The sequence below is a fragment of the Pituophis catenifer genome, unplaced genomic scaffold, assembly GCF_029215685.1.
Source record: "Pituophis catenifer annectens isolate HBS135680 unplaced genomic scaffold, rPitCat1.0.hap2 SCAF_8, whole genome shotgun sequence".
Classification (NCBI taxonomy): domain Eukaryota; kingdom Metazoa; phylum Chordata; class Lepidosauria; order Squamata; family Colubridae; genus Pituophis; species Pituophis catenifer.
The window spans coordinates 63,670,962-63,686,942 of NW_027256888.1; the positions used below are offsets into that span (position 1 = coordinate 63,670,962).

Genomic DNA, 15,981 nt, shown 5'->3' on the forward strand with positions numbered 1-15,981 from the left:
CCTATCACCTCTAATGGTCTTCAATGAACATCTGGATTTGAAATAACTTGTATTCCTAACATGTTACAAACAAAACCCAAAATAAATCTTTTAAATATATGTAAATATGTAAACACAGTGCACAAGACTCAATCCTGGGCCTCTTAAAGTTCGATACAACAAAGTTCTCACAGACTTGTAAATTACAGGTTTAGGCCCTAAACGAAGGTAGCAGAACTGTGAAGCCAGAATCAGCTAGGTTTTTGGTGAAATGCAAGATCAGGTGCCTATTTCAAAACCAAGTTTCAGAAAAATCGTCTTGGTTATTGAAGACTTCCCTGCACATGTGGGAATTTTCTTGGTGAAGGGGATATTCAGAACCTGCCACCAAGCTCACTTTTTTTTTCCGAGAGATGTACGGCTTTCCAGAAGGAAGACTTTCATATTTTGTTAGATATTGCCTACAAAAAAAAAAATAGTAGTGATATGATTATATTGTATTACTTGAGCAACAGCATGTTATAATCCTAGGAATAATTCTTAATGACATACACAATTGAAAGGGTTTTAAGTTTTCCTTATCCATAATTTTCCAGAGCAAAGTTGAATAAAAATGAAACACTTCTTAAGGCTTTGAGACTCAATAATCTGGGCCCTGGTCTAATGTATAGATATACACATTTGAGGTCAATGGTACTTTTCCTTGAACACAATGTCAGATGCTGTTGCAAGCCAATCTTTGGGAAAACTTGATTACTGATAACTTCAGGAGGATGTCAGGAGGAATAGAAACAGTATTACTGGTGAAGGTGAGATTTTTAAAAATAACCCATGCTTGCATTCAAGCGATTGTATATCTATAGTGGTATTTTCCATATGAATGCATGAGGGCTGGAGAGTGATGTGTACATTTTGACTACTAGCTCAGAAGAATGCACCCTTTAACTAAAAAATAAATCCTCAAAAACTTTCCTCACAACAGAGAGTGGCAATATGGTTCCTACAGAAGGCAGGTATTATTTAATCTTATAAGATTATGCAAACTATGTGCAAACTATGAAATCTCTTCTGTGAAGAAAACTCTCTTCTATAAAATATCAGATGCCTCTCAAAATAAGTCTATAAACACGTGAGTTCATGAGATTTAGTGTCCTTTTGGAAGCAGTCTTTAAGGATACTTAGACCATTACAATGGTATCTGAATAATTTGCTGATCCGTGCTCTACAGATATAGATACTTCTCATTTAATGGTCACTTGTTCAGCAATAGTTCAAACTTGCAATGATGTTGAATGAGTGGTTCTTATGACAATGGGGAAGCCATTCAATTCTCCTGAAATTAATTCCTTAAGTGGAATTTACTACTATTTCCTTTTTTCCTTCCTTACAAGTTAAAGTTTACCATTAGCTTCTGCCAGAAAATGGATGGTTCTAGTATAAACTGCATTATTCATCTTCTTGATATGTATTTGTCACATATCTTTGAAGTTCAATTGATCTTTAGCATCATACAGTACAGTGATAGCATTTAAATAGATATACTGTACAGTATGCTATATCCGTTTATATAAAGTTCCAGTTGTTTATTTATTTATTTATTTATTTATCATATTTAAGAACTCCCCATCTCCCTTAGAGAGGGACTCTGGGTGGTATACAATGAAATATCACTGAAGTATTCTGTGGAAATACTTCCACAGAAAAAGTAGCTCAAATGATTTGGATCTATAGGAAGGAGTTAATGTGTTGTAGGAATTATAATTATAAATTAAAAAGGAATTACAAAAAAGAAAACATTTGATTCAGTCAACTAATTCCAGGGTAGTCAGATTTAGTCTTAAACAGATTCCATTTTGCATAGAGTTAAACCAATTTCCTCAATCAATCTGTCTTTTCATGAAACTGATGACTTTGATTAACTAATCTATGCCTCTCGGAGATCAAAAATCCCTCTAGAGCAGGGGTGTCAAACTCGATTTTATTGAGGACCACATCAGTGTTGTGTTTGATCTCAGGGGGCTGAAGTGGGTGTGGCCAGGGTGGTTGTGGCCAGCTCAACGTCACTTGTGTCGGGGGGGGCTGTCATGGCCCGAGCACTCTGCCAGCAAAAATGGGCTCCTGAGCTCCGTTTTCAGCTGCCAAGGCCTCCTGCAACCCTCTGTCAGTGAAAATGGAGTTGAGGGGGCTGTGCCTTTCCAGGGCAGCCCAGCAGACCAGATCTAAGTACCCTGTGGGCCAGATAGGGCCCCTGGGCCTTGCGTTTGACACCCCTGCTCTAGACTATACCTCTAGGGATTCCCAGAAGTCACACCAAGGGTGGTGGTGAACTTTGGTGGAAGATTGAGATCTTTCTCTAAACTTGCCTCTCGCGTCACCAATCTTGATCATACCGTATTTGCTTTTTCCCTCACTTTGACTTGGAGAAAAAAAATTGCAATCTCCTTTGCAATGCTGAAGGGGTTGTAAAAATTGCCACTGTGATATAGAGTAGCTATCCTGATCATACACTGCTAGAATACAGTGATAGGTCTATTACACAGAAAGTTGGAACCTGGATTGGTAATGAAATTAGGACAATCAACAACTATTGATTAGGGACTAATTTAAGGGCCATCCAACCTCCTATACAAATTGCACTCTAATATCTTATTTACTTAACACATAATGATCTTCTCCAGAATCAGAAAGTAGAAAGCTGCATTAAAATGCTAGGCAGATCCATAAACATTTCTAGTTGCTTCCTACCTAAATGGACTTTCGGTTTTATCCATCTGCATGCAGACCAAAAATGGGTATTGTGAAAATTTCACTGTGGTAACAAAATCCAACATTGCTTCGATTTCAGAAGTCGTTTCCAGGCCAGCCTTTACAAACATAGCATCCACAATGAAGTTACCAATCATAGCCCCAGCTCCCCTGAAATAAAACAGGAGTGAAAAAAACCAAGTTGTCAAAAATTGAATATTATATTGAAATAATATCTCCTCCAACTGATAACTTTTAGACAAACTGTTCTGTATAAAAATCTCATTTCACATTGGCTTTCCCGTCTCCACCTGTACATTACTGACTCTTCCTAGTAGTCAAACATTGATGTGGCTAAGGATAGGAGGAGAAAAAGAAAAGTGGCTATACAATTCAAACATTAATTCCTGATGTTTCAGGAATTCAAACCTTGGACAGGACAGGAATGATAAATCTGATTCCCTACATTTTGCTGAATGACAAATTGCAACATTCCTCACCCTAGCCTTCTGGTTGTGATCACTGAACACAGTAATCTGACAACTGGAAAAATATGGGCTCACCCCAAAAGTTCTCAAGTATTGTTCCACTAATTATTTTACTCAAAGCTGATAAGGGCAATACCCAAGTTTTATTCAACACCCGATAAAGGCAATACACAAGCTTTGAGCTACCAAAGATATAAGTAACAGTTTTTACTATTTTGTGGTTCAACTGATCCATGGAGAGCAAATGATGAAATATTGCCATACAAACCATATAAACATCAGTTGCGAGTTGACAATTGTATAGAGGACATGTTCACTTCACTTTCACATGACTATCAGCTTGCAACTGATGTTGGGATGCAAGTATGCAATGCAGGATTTGTATCGTGTTTTTGCAATAGACACTTCATGTTTTCACTATCAGTTTGTACCAGATGTTTCGACTGTGGTTTTCAGAATCAGGTAGAAAAAGACTCTTCTGCAGAAATAGTAAAGTTATATTTTCTCTATTTTCCACATGTTTTCATATAACTATTCTTTCAACTAAGTAAGTTTTAAAAATGTTTTAAAATTGTATACACTAACTAAATTTAAAATCCCTCATGTTGATGATGAAATTTAATATCTCCATCAAGAACTAACTGAGATGTCTCACCGATTTTTAACTTTTGTTTTGGATTCTCTGTACCAAAGGCTGAACTCCATTCCTCCGGATGCATCGATAGTCATACCTCCCTTGAATTCGGCATTGCAAATCAGCCCAGATTGCAGCTGGATAACCTAAATAAATAAATAAAAAAGAACACATATAATATTTCTTGCTTATCTAGTATATGTTCAGATTAGTAATGTTTTAGGAGGACAGAAATACTTCCTGTCTCTACTTCTCAGTCTCCCTTTTTGAGTTTTCCATTTGGTGCAAAGAAAAATCTCTCCACTCCATGCAACTGGGCTACATAACCAGCTGAGAACAGAAGATCCATGGGTGAAGCTTACAGTATAGGGCAGCTACACAGAGAGACACTTCAAAGTATATTTTTTAATAACAAAAATTGTTCTTGAGTTGTTTCATGTTGAACAGAAACAAAACATCTATCCCTCAGCACTATTCTTTTTGATAGTTTTGGTCTAGACCAGTGGTTCTCAAAGTGTCTTCAGGAGGTCCACTAAGTCAAATAAATATTTCCAATAATAAATATTTTAAATTTTTACAGACTTATGTTGTAATGCAGTAAATATCAGTATAGATCATCCACATAAACCAAAGCTCTTTAGGATTCTCAATCATTTTTAAGATTGTTAAAAGGTCCTGTGACCAAAATGTTTGAGAAGTCCTGGTCTAGACAATACCTATGAAAAAAACAACATAATATTTAAAATTAGGATAACTAAGCTCATTTCATATGTGATCTCCAAACGACTAAACTGGCTAGTAATAAAAAGCCTTAAAGGTAAAGGTTCCCCTCGCACATATGTGCTAGTTGTTCCCAACTCTAGGGGGCGGTGCTCATCTCCGTTTCAAAGCCGAAGAGCCAGCGCTGTCCGAAGACGTCTCTGTGGTCATGTGGCTGGTATAACTAAATGCTAAAGGCGCATGGAACGCTGTTACCTTCCCACCAAAGGTGGTCCCTATTTTTTCTACTTGCATTTTTTACGGGCTTTCGAACTGCTAGGTTGGCAGAAGCTGGGACAAGTAACGGGAGCTCACCCCGTTACACGGCACTAGGGATTCAAACCGCTGAACTGCCGACCTTTCGATCGACAAGCTCAGCGTCTTAGCCACTGAGCTAAGACTTACATTACTATAAAAAAAGACTTAGATTAGATTAGATTAGATTAGATTAGATTAGATTAGATTAGATTAGATTAGATTAGATTACATAGCAATTGTATAATAAAGCTGTTGAACAAAGGGGCAAATGGTTTTCCATATAATTCAGCGAGAGACATAGCTGTTTGGATAAAGTAGCTTTCTGCCAAGGCTGGCCCTCTCAGCTGTCAAAAACTTATAGCTGGATTGGGACTCCATTGCATAGAGTTCATTTGGGAACAGTCAAAACAGAAAGCAATTCAGAGTCACAGCAAGTCATTTCAGTTGCATGCTGACCGACAGTCAACATTTTAAGGTTCACATGGCTTGGAACATATTAAATATGTTTATACTCTTCCTACAGTGTATAAAACAAAGTATGATGCAGCTTCTGGTAGGTGCATATTTATTCAGAAGTCTGTCCTGCTGAACTCAAAATAGTTTACTCTCCAGAAATTGTGCGGAGGGATTCAGCTGGTACATAGTTATTAATAATCCCCCCCCTATTTTCAATCCACTTAAGCAATATATGAAAGTCCATTGTTTTTTTCTGGCTATGCCCAAGAAAAACATAGAAAAAATGGGGAAATTGGAAACAACAAACCTGCAACATTCTTTTTTGAAAGAAATATCCATAGGCACTATCTGCCATTATAACTCAGCCTGGCTTCCTATGTCAAAATAGCTAGGTTCTACTGAGATCAAGAACTCTGAAGAACCTGACAACAGGTGTTGTTTCACAAAAATTAAGTCCTTGCTATAATCTTCTGAAAATTGTGATGATTATATATGACCATGCATTTTATGGCTAGAAACAAACATGACATATGGATATCCTACCAAACTGTGTTGGTCAACATTCAAATGTACTTGGAAGAAAGTAAGAATTTAACTTAAGTATGAGGTGGGCTGTGATAATTATTTAACAACCCTATTCCTGTCTTGTCACTTACACTTGGTAGGTGCCATTTAAAAAAATAATAATCTTGTAATAGGCTATTTAGTTCAAAGACTCAGATTTATTCTTCTTGCTCGGATATTATTTATGTTATTATGATTTTGTCTTGACTTCATCCAAAGGACTCACTTTGTGGCAAATAGGATCCACCTTTGATCTGATTTTCACAGGGTTTTGTAAAAAAGGTTAATCTGGGGAAAAGCTAATAGATTTGACTCAACACTACTGAATAACCTTCAAGGCTGAAAGGAGGTGTGAGTATCTGTAATGCTGCAATATTTATCTGACAATAGGCAAACCTTCAGATTTTGGATTATGATGCCAATAATCTTTTGCCACTGGCCATCCTGTTTTGGAGTTATACGAGATGAAGCCCAAAACATTGAAGGGCAACAGACTGCAGTTCCTCACAACACAAATTTATGAGTTGTGTTCCAATTTTTACATAATAACATAAATAACCTAAATATTATTTTAAAAAATATAATAAGTTTGTTTCCTGGTCCATCTAATTGTAAATAGGTTATTTGTGGACAAGTTGTCAACACTGAAAAAAACAAAGATTAGAAGATCGTTTGCCATGCATTCAGTTGGTATGCTACAGCAGGCATCCACCATATAGCTCCCTCCAAATATGTTGGGACTATAAAATCTGGAATTCCCAGCCAGTAGAGCTTTGTGTTGCTGAAACTGTCTACAACCGGAGTCTCCAACCTTGGCAACTTTAAGCCTGGTGGACTTCAACTCAAAGCAAAGCTGGCTGGGGAATTCTGGGAGTTGAAGTCCGCCAGGCTTAAAGTTGCCAAGGTTGGAGACCCTAGTCTACAACATCCCTTAACTAAGAGAGCAATTGGCCAAAAGTCATCTAGAAATTTCACAGCTAATGAACAGGAACCTCTCAATTCAAGTTTCCTCTTTGGTCAATCTATTCCATTAGTATGCAACTCTTTTTCAAATTCCACCCATAAACTTGGGAAAGGTATTGAGGGACAAAAGTGAAAATGGACACAATAAAAGTAAAAAATTGAGTTTCCAAAGAGGGGGAAAAGCATTTTCAAAAAATTAAAAATCCATTAAACACTTCACCCAGTCAATATGTTAATGTTATTTTTTTACCATTCATTTATTTGTATAATTTATGAGTTCCATGCATAATACTTACAGTACATAAAATATATAATTGCATGTGTGAATAAATACTATGCAACCATCCAGCTAATCATCTATTTATTACTGAACTATAGCTTCTTCTTACAATAAGGTTATGCAAACTGGCATTATCAGCCTCCATGCTTCAAAAACATTATTACTAAAAGCATAAATTTGGAGTAAAAATGTCACATACAACTAGAATATTAGGTTTCCAGTACATACATTTCACAGTACATACCTGTGAGAAATCCAACAGAAGGATGAGCCCTTTTACTACATTAATGGGGTCTCCAGTGGCTGAGAACATTTTAGACATTAAATCACTATATCCTTGGAAAAAGGTAACTGGCCGGAGTTGAACATCAAGCATGATTGCTGACAAACCAGCAAAAGAGTCAAGATTTTCTTCTCCTTCATCTGCAGATGCAGCTATAATAGATTCCAGACCTTGAGCTTCAATTACCACCTAAAAGAATGCAACAACACATAGCACACGGGAAAATGAATGTGTGCATGCAAGGACATTTTGTTCTAAATTCAACAAGATTGTTATATTATTCAACTCTTATCCACACCTTCTTACAAATGAGAAGCAGCATAAGGCTCTTCTAGATAACTATTACATTGAAAAGGAAAAGAGACATGACAACTACCATCAAAGGGCAGAACTGGGGATGTGGAGTGGGGAGAATAGGTGAAAGCTCCAGAAGGGCAGATTTTGATCAATGTAGAGAAATTTTATGGAAGCTCTTGTTTGACAAGGAAGTAGACTTTCTTAGATGTCCTATAAATCCATTGGAAGGATTTATGCACATTATTTTAGTCATGCATCAAGTACTACAGAGTCTTTAATGACAAGGGTTGAGAGTAAATGATCTCCAGAATCCAGATCCTTTCTCATTCTAGGATTCTATCAAAGTTTGATAGACTTAGTCGGGCATTTCAGGTAGTAAAAACTGCAGCTACTCAACTTCTCATAATTATGAAAGATGCGGAAACATTTTTTTTTTCATCTGGCCAATTAACGGTATTTTAAATTTTAAAAGTAGGGAATAGAAAATGATGGAGTTGCTGTTACAATAAACTCTAAGCCATGCCATCAAAGGAAATTTAGAGCACACAGATTCAGGTTCAATCTGAAACATCACCACTCAAACATCTGGATGATGAGCAGGACCTTTATCACGTAATGAATTAAGAGGACAACAGTAAGCTGTTCATCTTCCAAACTGCTTTCATGACAATTATGCTTGTGCGTGCATAAGGTTTAAAGCAATTCTGAACCATATGCACAAAAAGCATGGTCCTAAACAATAGTTTGATCTGATTTAACTTGATTCCATGATCAAGTTGTAATGACTCAAGCTGCATGCTAGGCTCTTTTCTGATGTTTTTATTTTAATAGTGCATGACACATACCTGGCTGGCATGAAGTTGAGCAAATTTACTGAAAAGAAAGATATTCATGTTGCTTCTTCTTAAGATACCGGAACCAGAATACAGTATATCAAGGCTATATGTAGATGATAGAACTTGGCCACCTTAATTAAACAGAGTTATGTGTTGTAGTTACAATTTTGGCAAAACAATTAAGAAATGCAAATATAATCTGATATTAATTTTGATCATCACGTACGTGTTAGGTAACCAGAGAAGGCCGAAGAAGAACCCATTTTTGAAAATCGGTCATAATTATGAATCAATATATCCTTCAGGACTTTACGGATCATTTTGCTGAAAAACAAACATTTTATTTCTATTGGAGAAGAAAACATTTTCCCTCTACAATAAAATACCAAAAAGATCGATTGTAGTAATAGCATTTCATACATTATGATCTGACCTGAAATCCATACTAAGAACCTTCCTTGGAGATAAAGATACTAATTTATTTAAGAAAATCTGATTAAAGGGGTATGGTTATTTGCTGAAAGGTACAGTAAAATAATCTCATTCTTACAAACTCCTACTTTTCTATGTACATCACTATGTCACCAATTGCTGGTTCAAATTCTATAGTTCAGCCTATACGAGAATTGTATTTACATTTTATTTATTTGTTTGTTTGTTTGTTTGTTTGTTTGTTTGTTTGTTTGTTCAGCTTGTATGCCACCTTCCTCTGAAGACTCAAGGCGGCTTACAATGCATTTAAAAATCATATATAAAAACATTAAAAATTAAAACATTAAAAACAATCAAAACCCATTCACACCATTCATGGCCGGATCTCGCTAGATCGCAACAGCGAGATCAACGGCCCCAGGCCTGCCAGAAAAGCCAGGTCTTCTCTGCTTTTCAGAAGGCCAATAGGGTGGGGATGGTCCAGATCTCAGGAGGTAACTGGTTCCAGAGAACTGGAGCAGCCACAGAGAAGGCCCTCCCCCGCGGGCCCGCCAGCCGGCATTGTTTAGCTGACGGGACCCGGAGGAGACCAACTCTGTGGGATCTTACCGGTCGCTGGGAGCTATGCGGTAGAAGGCGGTCACGAAGATAATCTGGCCCTGAATAATTCAGGGTTATATTGAGTAATTCTTCTGTTGCGTAAATCTGTTTTCTCTGTTACCACAAATGTATACAGCCTGTGTTCACAATGAAACACAAACTTGCCAAACACATTTAGACGAATGTATTGTCAAATGTATCCTATTTTGTTACTATCATGTAAAACACTGGAAATTTTCAAGATGTTGGATAACTATTTGTCTGAAGTGGTGTAGGGTTTCCTGCCTAAGCATGGGGTTGGACTAGAAGACCTCCAAGGTCCCTTCCAACTCTTTTATTCTATTCTATTCTAACCCCCCCCCCCAAATTGGTTAATTTTTAAAACCCATCATAGTAAGCATACGGTGCTAACACAATCATTCTATCAGAGAACTGAGTTAGCATTCTGCTGGCCTTAACGTGGATGTCCTGATTTTAAAAAAATTCTGATGAGTAAAGCTATCTTAACTTTTGTATACCGTAGTTATATTCCTCCCACTACTACTACTACTACTACTACTACTACTACTACTACTACTACTACTACGGTACTACTACTACTATATCAAAACAATTTTTAAAGTGTTAAATCATTCCAAAATAAGATAAAAATCTCCTGCTTGAGCAGGGAACTGCTAGCGAGTGCAGTTTTAAGCTCTCACTGTGATCTTTAAAAAAAAACTATGCTTTTTATCCCAATATAAATGTAGTGAAGGTGGTGTGAATCCCATTGTACAAGAGTAATATTTGTGGAGCAGTTCTATCGCAGCATGGTTACACAAATAACAATGATACTTGATATACCTGGCAGGCATTTCAAAACGTAGTATGTCCTGGACTAGTGAAAGCATGTACTTATTCATTTCCAGTGGCAGCTCTCCAATAGAGAGGAGGAGGTTTTTAACTTCCATGAAGGAAGGGTTGCTGTTGAAGATAATAGCAGCAGCTGTGGTTCGTACAGTCTTCTCATGAACTTTATAATTCTGGTGGTAAATCCTGTTCATGGTTTTTTTCACCTGGTGGAAATATAATCTGATTCAATTCCACTGAACAGTTGATAGAAGAAGAGAAGAAAAGTAAGAAAGTCTATCACCAATAAATGAGACCAGATAGATTTCTTTTAACTGCAGGCTATACCTTGTGTACTGAGATGGTATCAAAATTCAAATGATTGTGTCAGGATTAATAACTACCAAGGAATTTGACCTATTTGTCCCAGTTCTCTCAAATTGGAGAATAAATAGTGAATTTTGGTTAACATGTAACTTACTAGGTGGTGGTAGAAAATATCAAGATATTAGGTCATGCATCAAACTTAAAAATTATAAGATTAATTGCCATACAACATAGCAAAATGAATCCCAAATCTCATTTCTTTTTCACCTTTCTACATATTGAATTTCACCTTGGATCATACAATATGTTCATATTTGTTGTGAGATACATGGAAAGACCAAAACATGATTCTTATCCCAAAATATTAAATATATTTCTGCCCATATCCAGAGCAATCTATGAGACACTCTTTTCTAATCTTAAAGCAGTGATGAAATCCAAGTTTTTTTACTACCAGTTCTGTGGGTGTGGCTTGGTGGGCGTGGTGTGGCTTGGTGGGCGTGGCTTGGTGGGCGTGGCAGGGGAAGGATACTGCAAAATCCCCATTCCCTCCCCACTCCTGGGGGAAGGATATCGCAAAATCTCCATTCCCACCCCACTCTAGGGCCAACCAGAAGTGGTATTTGCAGGTTCTCCAAACTACTCAAAATTTCCGCTACCGGTTCTCCAAAACATGTCAGAGCCTACTGGATTTCACCCCTGCCTTAAAGATATATTGGACAACAACTCCCACTATGTTCTAGCTAATGGAATTTGTAGCTCAACACATCTAGAATGTAAATGAGAGTTACTTCCCACCCTGATAAAAGTGATTTCAGTTATAAAAACAGTGAATATATAGAAACTACTCCTTTGTCCCAAAAGAGGAAGGCATCCATACCTTTTCAGAGAAAATGCGGAAATGGACAAGAATTGAATAATTTAAATTTGCCTATATATAGATTTAAAATCTATATATAGATTTTTCATAATCATTACTGGAATTCTATTTTTCTCCTTCTGATAAATGCTTCTTTTACCTTCTGTTTAATAAATGTTTACCTTCCTTCTAATAGGGAGAATTATCAGAGATTTTTGATTTTTAGTCTTTGGATAAAATGTTTCCATCAAGATGAAAATCTGAAAGTAAGGAGGCTGTCCAAGGATTACCTTGCCTGCAGCTTTTCCAAATTTAGATTTAGAAAATTTTAAAACAAGAGTTGGCAATATGGGACTTGCAATAAACCAGACAGCATATGTAAATTGCTCAAGTTCCATTAAAATTACATTTTTAATTGTAAGAATTTTTAACTCTCACATGAGATCACCAAAATTCCATAAGGTTTCATAGCTCAAGAATTTAACATTTTTAAGATTTGATGATCTAGCCAAATTTTCTGGAAGGGCAGAATGACAGCTGGTGCTTAAAATGGTTGCTGATGTAAAAAAAAACCATCAAGGTATACTCATCAGTCTCTTGATTTTTGCATGAGAACTCAATAATCTTTGTGGCTTCTTCGGTAAAATACATATATGCATTTACAACTTCTCTCTCTAAATGAAGGACCATCATTATCCAACACTCCCATCTTATCGTTCCTATCACCCATCTCCTCCCACTTATGACTGCATGACGGTAACCTTGTTGCTTGTATCTTTATGATTTATATTGATTGTTTCCTAGTATGATTTGATTACTTATTTGTACCCTATGACTATCATTAAGTGTTGTACCTTATGATTCTTGACGAATGTATCTTGTCTTTTTATGTACACTGAGAACATATGCACCAAAGACAAATTCCTTGTGTTTCCAATCACACTTGGCCAATAAAGAATTCTATTCTATTCTATTCTATTCTATTCTATTCTATTCTATTCTATTCTATCCTATCCTATCCTATCCTATCCTATCCTATCCTAACCTAACCTAACCTAACCTAACCTAACCTAACCTAACCTAACCTACTGTGTGTACTTTTTATTTACCTCAGCAGTTATGGATGAATGATCATATCGCTGTAGAGCAGTAACAGCAATGTTGCTGATAGGTCCTTCTCCTGACTCAGCGAATTTCAGCAGCACAGGAACAGCTTCTGGCAAAAGGGCATTTTTCAGTGCCAAAAGGAACATCTTCACATCATCAGCTTTATCTGCTCTGTTCAAGCCTTGGAATATCAGTTTCTTGGCTTCTACAACAGCCTGGAAAGAATCCACCCCACTATATTAATAGTGCACCAAAGAGAATTTAGGGGACCCTACTGTAGTAAAATGAAGAGAAATTTTTAAAGAAAACTATGAATCAAGAACAATATACAGGTAGTCCTTGACTTATGATCACAATTGAGCCCAAAATTTCTGTTGCTAAGCAAGACCCTTGTTAAGTGACTTTTAAGGCTTTTCTTGCCACAATTGTTAAGTGAATTGGGCTTCCCCATTGACTTTGCTTGTCAGAAGGTCGCAAAGGGGGATCGTGTGACCGTGGGGACACTGCAACAGCTGCAAGTGTGAAAAACAGTTACGTCACTTTTTTCAGTGTCAGTTTCATTTTGAATGGTCACTGAAGGAACGGTCGTAAGTCAAGGACTACCTATATTACACTTTATTACAAGTCATCCATTGGGCTTTCTTCTTGGATTTGATGAATCTAATACAGCAGAGGTGTTAAACTCGCATCAGGGTTGTGCTTGACCTTGGGGGCCCAGGGTGTGCGTGACATGGCTGGGCGTGTCCATGGTGGGCGTGTCCAGCTTGATGTCACTCTGCCAGATGAGGCCTCCCCAGGCTCTGTTTTTGCTGGCAGAGGGTTGCAGAAGGCCTGGGCTGGCCATATGCGGACTCCCTGAGCTATGTATGTATGTATGTATGTATGTATGTATGTATGTATGTATGTATGTATGTATTTATTTATTTATTTATTTATTTATTTATTTATTTATTTATTTATTTATTTATTTATTTATTTATTAAATTTTTATACCGCCCCCTCTCCCGAAGGACTCGGGGCGTGAAAAGCCAAAATTAAAAACACACAATACAAATATTAAAATACATTAAAACGAAATTAAATTATCTTTGGCTTCTCCAATTTAAAACCCCTTGCCCATAAAATTCCCCAATTAAAAGATTTTTAACCCAGCCCGGCTTGCTGAAATACAAAAGTCTTCAGGGCCCGGCGGAAGGTCCGGAGGTCCGGGATCAGTCGTATCCCTGGGGGTAGCTCATTCCAGAGGGCGGGTGCTGGCAGAGGCACCGTGGGCCAGTCCTTTGCTGTTTCCAGGGCGGCCCCACGGGCCAGATCTAAGCACCCCGCAGGTCAGATTTGGCCCGTGGGCCTTGAGTTTGACATTCCTGTAATAAAGTATTCAATCAAAATATTATGTATATGAAATTAATTATGATTTAAGCCTTTGGGCAGGAGTTCACTGAAAAGTATCGTATTGGTCTATTCTTCAGGGCTTTATGGGCAAATCTGTTCATGTTAAGGACTGTATTTCCTCAGGAGTCTTTGGTAAGGACCTACATAATGGGGAGAGAGGTGTAATAATATGTGGAAATGCCATTAGGAGAAAGGGGAAGAGCTTCATCTCTTATTCTCTTTCTAACAATCCCTTCTCTTTCCCAAGTAGCAACCAATGGGAAAAGGGCAAAAATCTCTTTTTTTGAAGTGATTTTGTGCAGTGGGTTTTGGAAATTAGTACAAGAGCCACATGTGGCTTGCAGATTGTCTAGATCTAATTTGGGATGGGAGTAGGGGAGGTGAAGCAAGCATCTGTGAGCTATTTTAAGAGCAAAATACTATTGTGGCTGCTACTATGGGCCTTTTATATATAGCCTAGATAGTATACCATTGTACTCTGCAGTATATGGAAGTGACACACTCCCTCACCCCCCAGTGACCATGCTATCCTTTCCTGGCTGGATAACATTACAGCAGTAGCCAAGCAAAGAAAACAGAAAGCAGAAAGAGGCTGATACAAGTAGAAGAGAATAAGGATGAGAGATAATAAAGGAGTGGGGAAAACAACGTAAGAATTATTTGGAAGGTAGTCCTTAAGGGGCAGAAATTGAATAAAGGAAAGGGAAATTGTCAGAGGCACAGAGAAGGGAAGGTTTTTTTTCAAGCAAATGGGAACTTAATAATTGGAGTCAGTAATAGTCAGAGAAACTTAAATGAAGTTTCATATTTGCATTAAGTGCATACAGGTAGTCTTCAACTTACACCCATAATGGAACCTGCTCATTCTCAGTTATAAGTCGTGACAGTCATAAAATTTTATTATCTTTTTTGTGGCAGTCTTTAAACAAACCAATGGTCTGCTATGAGCATATTTCTGCCAAAAACTGGAAGTAAATGCTGGTTTTTAGCAAAACCGTTGTAAAATAGTTGTGATCGCAGGATGCCTAAACCAGCCATAAAGGAGGTTGTCCATCAGAACTTTGAACCTGGATTGTAAGCAGCCTCCAGGAAGGTCCATTGTAACCTCTAACAGTTGCTAAGTATTGCATTATTTTGTCCCGAATTCTTGTAGGAAACTAGAAAACACTTACAGGCAGTTTGCAGCCTCCCACGTTGCACAGTTTTCTGATGAGTGCGCCGGCAATAATAATAACCATTTCTCTGATTTCATTATTACCAATTGGACTCCTGTATTTATTCTGTTGTATTAAAAAAAAAAGTCAACAATGTCAGCCTTGGCCCCTTAAATCTAACATTTAAAAATATCTACTATGATCCCTTTGGGTGATTTGGCACAAACATTTTTCTGAAATTTGGCTTACACAAAGCTAGCATGACCTAACCCTACTGGTTTTCTCTAAAGCTTTAAAGATTTGATTGTGCCAAATCTGCCAAACTTGGGACCTGAGTATGTGGTTGAACCCATATCAAGGCTGATTACGCTGTTTGCTTGGTTTTATCTAAGTTGCTATATTATTTCTTATTTGTTATCTTTTGATTTTGTTTTGATTTTTTAAAAAAAAAAATGATTTATATGCCGCCCTTCTCCGGAGACTCAGGGCGGCTTACAATGCGTTAAGCAATAGCCTTCATACTTTTGTATATTTGTACAAAGTCAGCTTATTGCCCCCACAAACTGGGTCCTCAATTTACCCACCCTAGAAAGGATGGAAGGCTGAGTCGACCTTGAGCCTGATGAGAATTGAACTCCAGTAATTGCAGGCAGCTGGATGTTAAATGCTGCCTTAAGAGGCATTAGCCTCCTACGCCACTCAGGCTCTTCCAGATTTCCTGGAAGCCACCAAGAGACATA

The 15,981-nt window shown here is 37.5% G+C and overlaps 1 protein-coding gene across 1 annotated transcript in view; it reads right to left on the minus strand.

Moving 5' to 3' along the window:
• Window positions 1-203: 203 nt before the first annotated feature.
• Window positions 204-15,981, minus strand: part of MTTP (microsomal triglyceride transfer protein) — a 36,540-nt gene continuing 20,762 nt past the window's right edge. Inside the window, exons 10-18 of the mRNA XM_070948567.1 lie at window positions 15,260-15,367; window positions 12,698-12,910; window positions 10,418-10,629; window positions 8,769-8,866; window positions 8,552-8,673; window positions 7,371-7,598; window positions 3,868-3,992; window positions 2,725-2,895; window positions 204-440 (exon numbers count right to left, since the gene is read on the minus strand). Coding sequence (XP_070804668.1) covers window positions 272-440; window positions 2,725-2,895; window positions 3,868-3,992; window positions 7,371-7,598; window positions 8,552-8,673; window positions 8,769-8,866; window positions 10,418-10,629; window positions 12,698-12,910; window positions 15,260-15,367 — 1,446 coding nt within the window. The 3' untranslated portion in view covers window positions 204-271. The remainder of the gene's footprint in view (window positions 441-2,724; window positions 2,896-3,867; window positions 3,993-7,370; window positions 7,599-8,551; window positions 8,674-8,768; window positions 8,867-10,417; window positions 10,630-12,697; window positions 12,911-15,259; window positions 15,368-15,981) is intronic.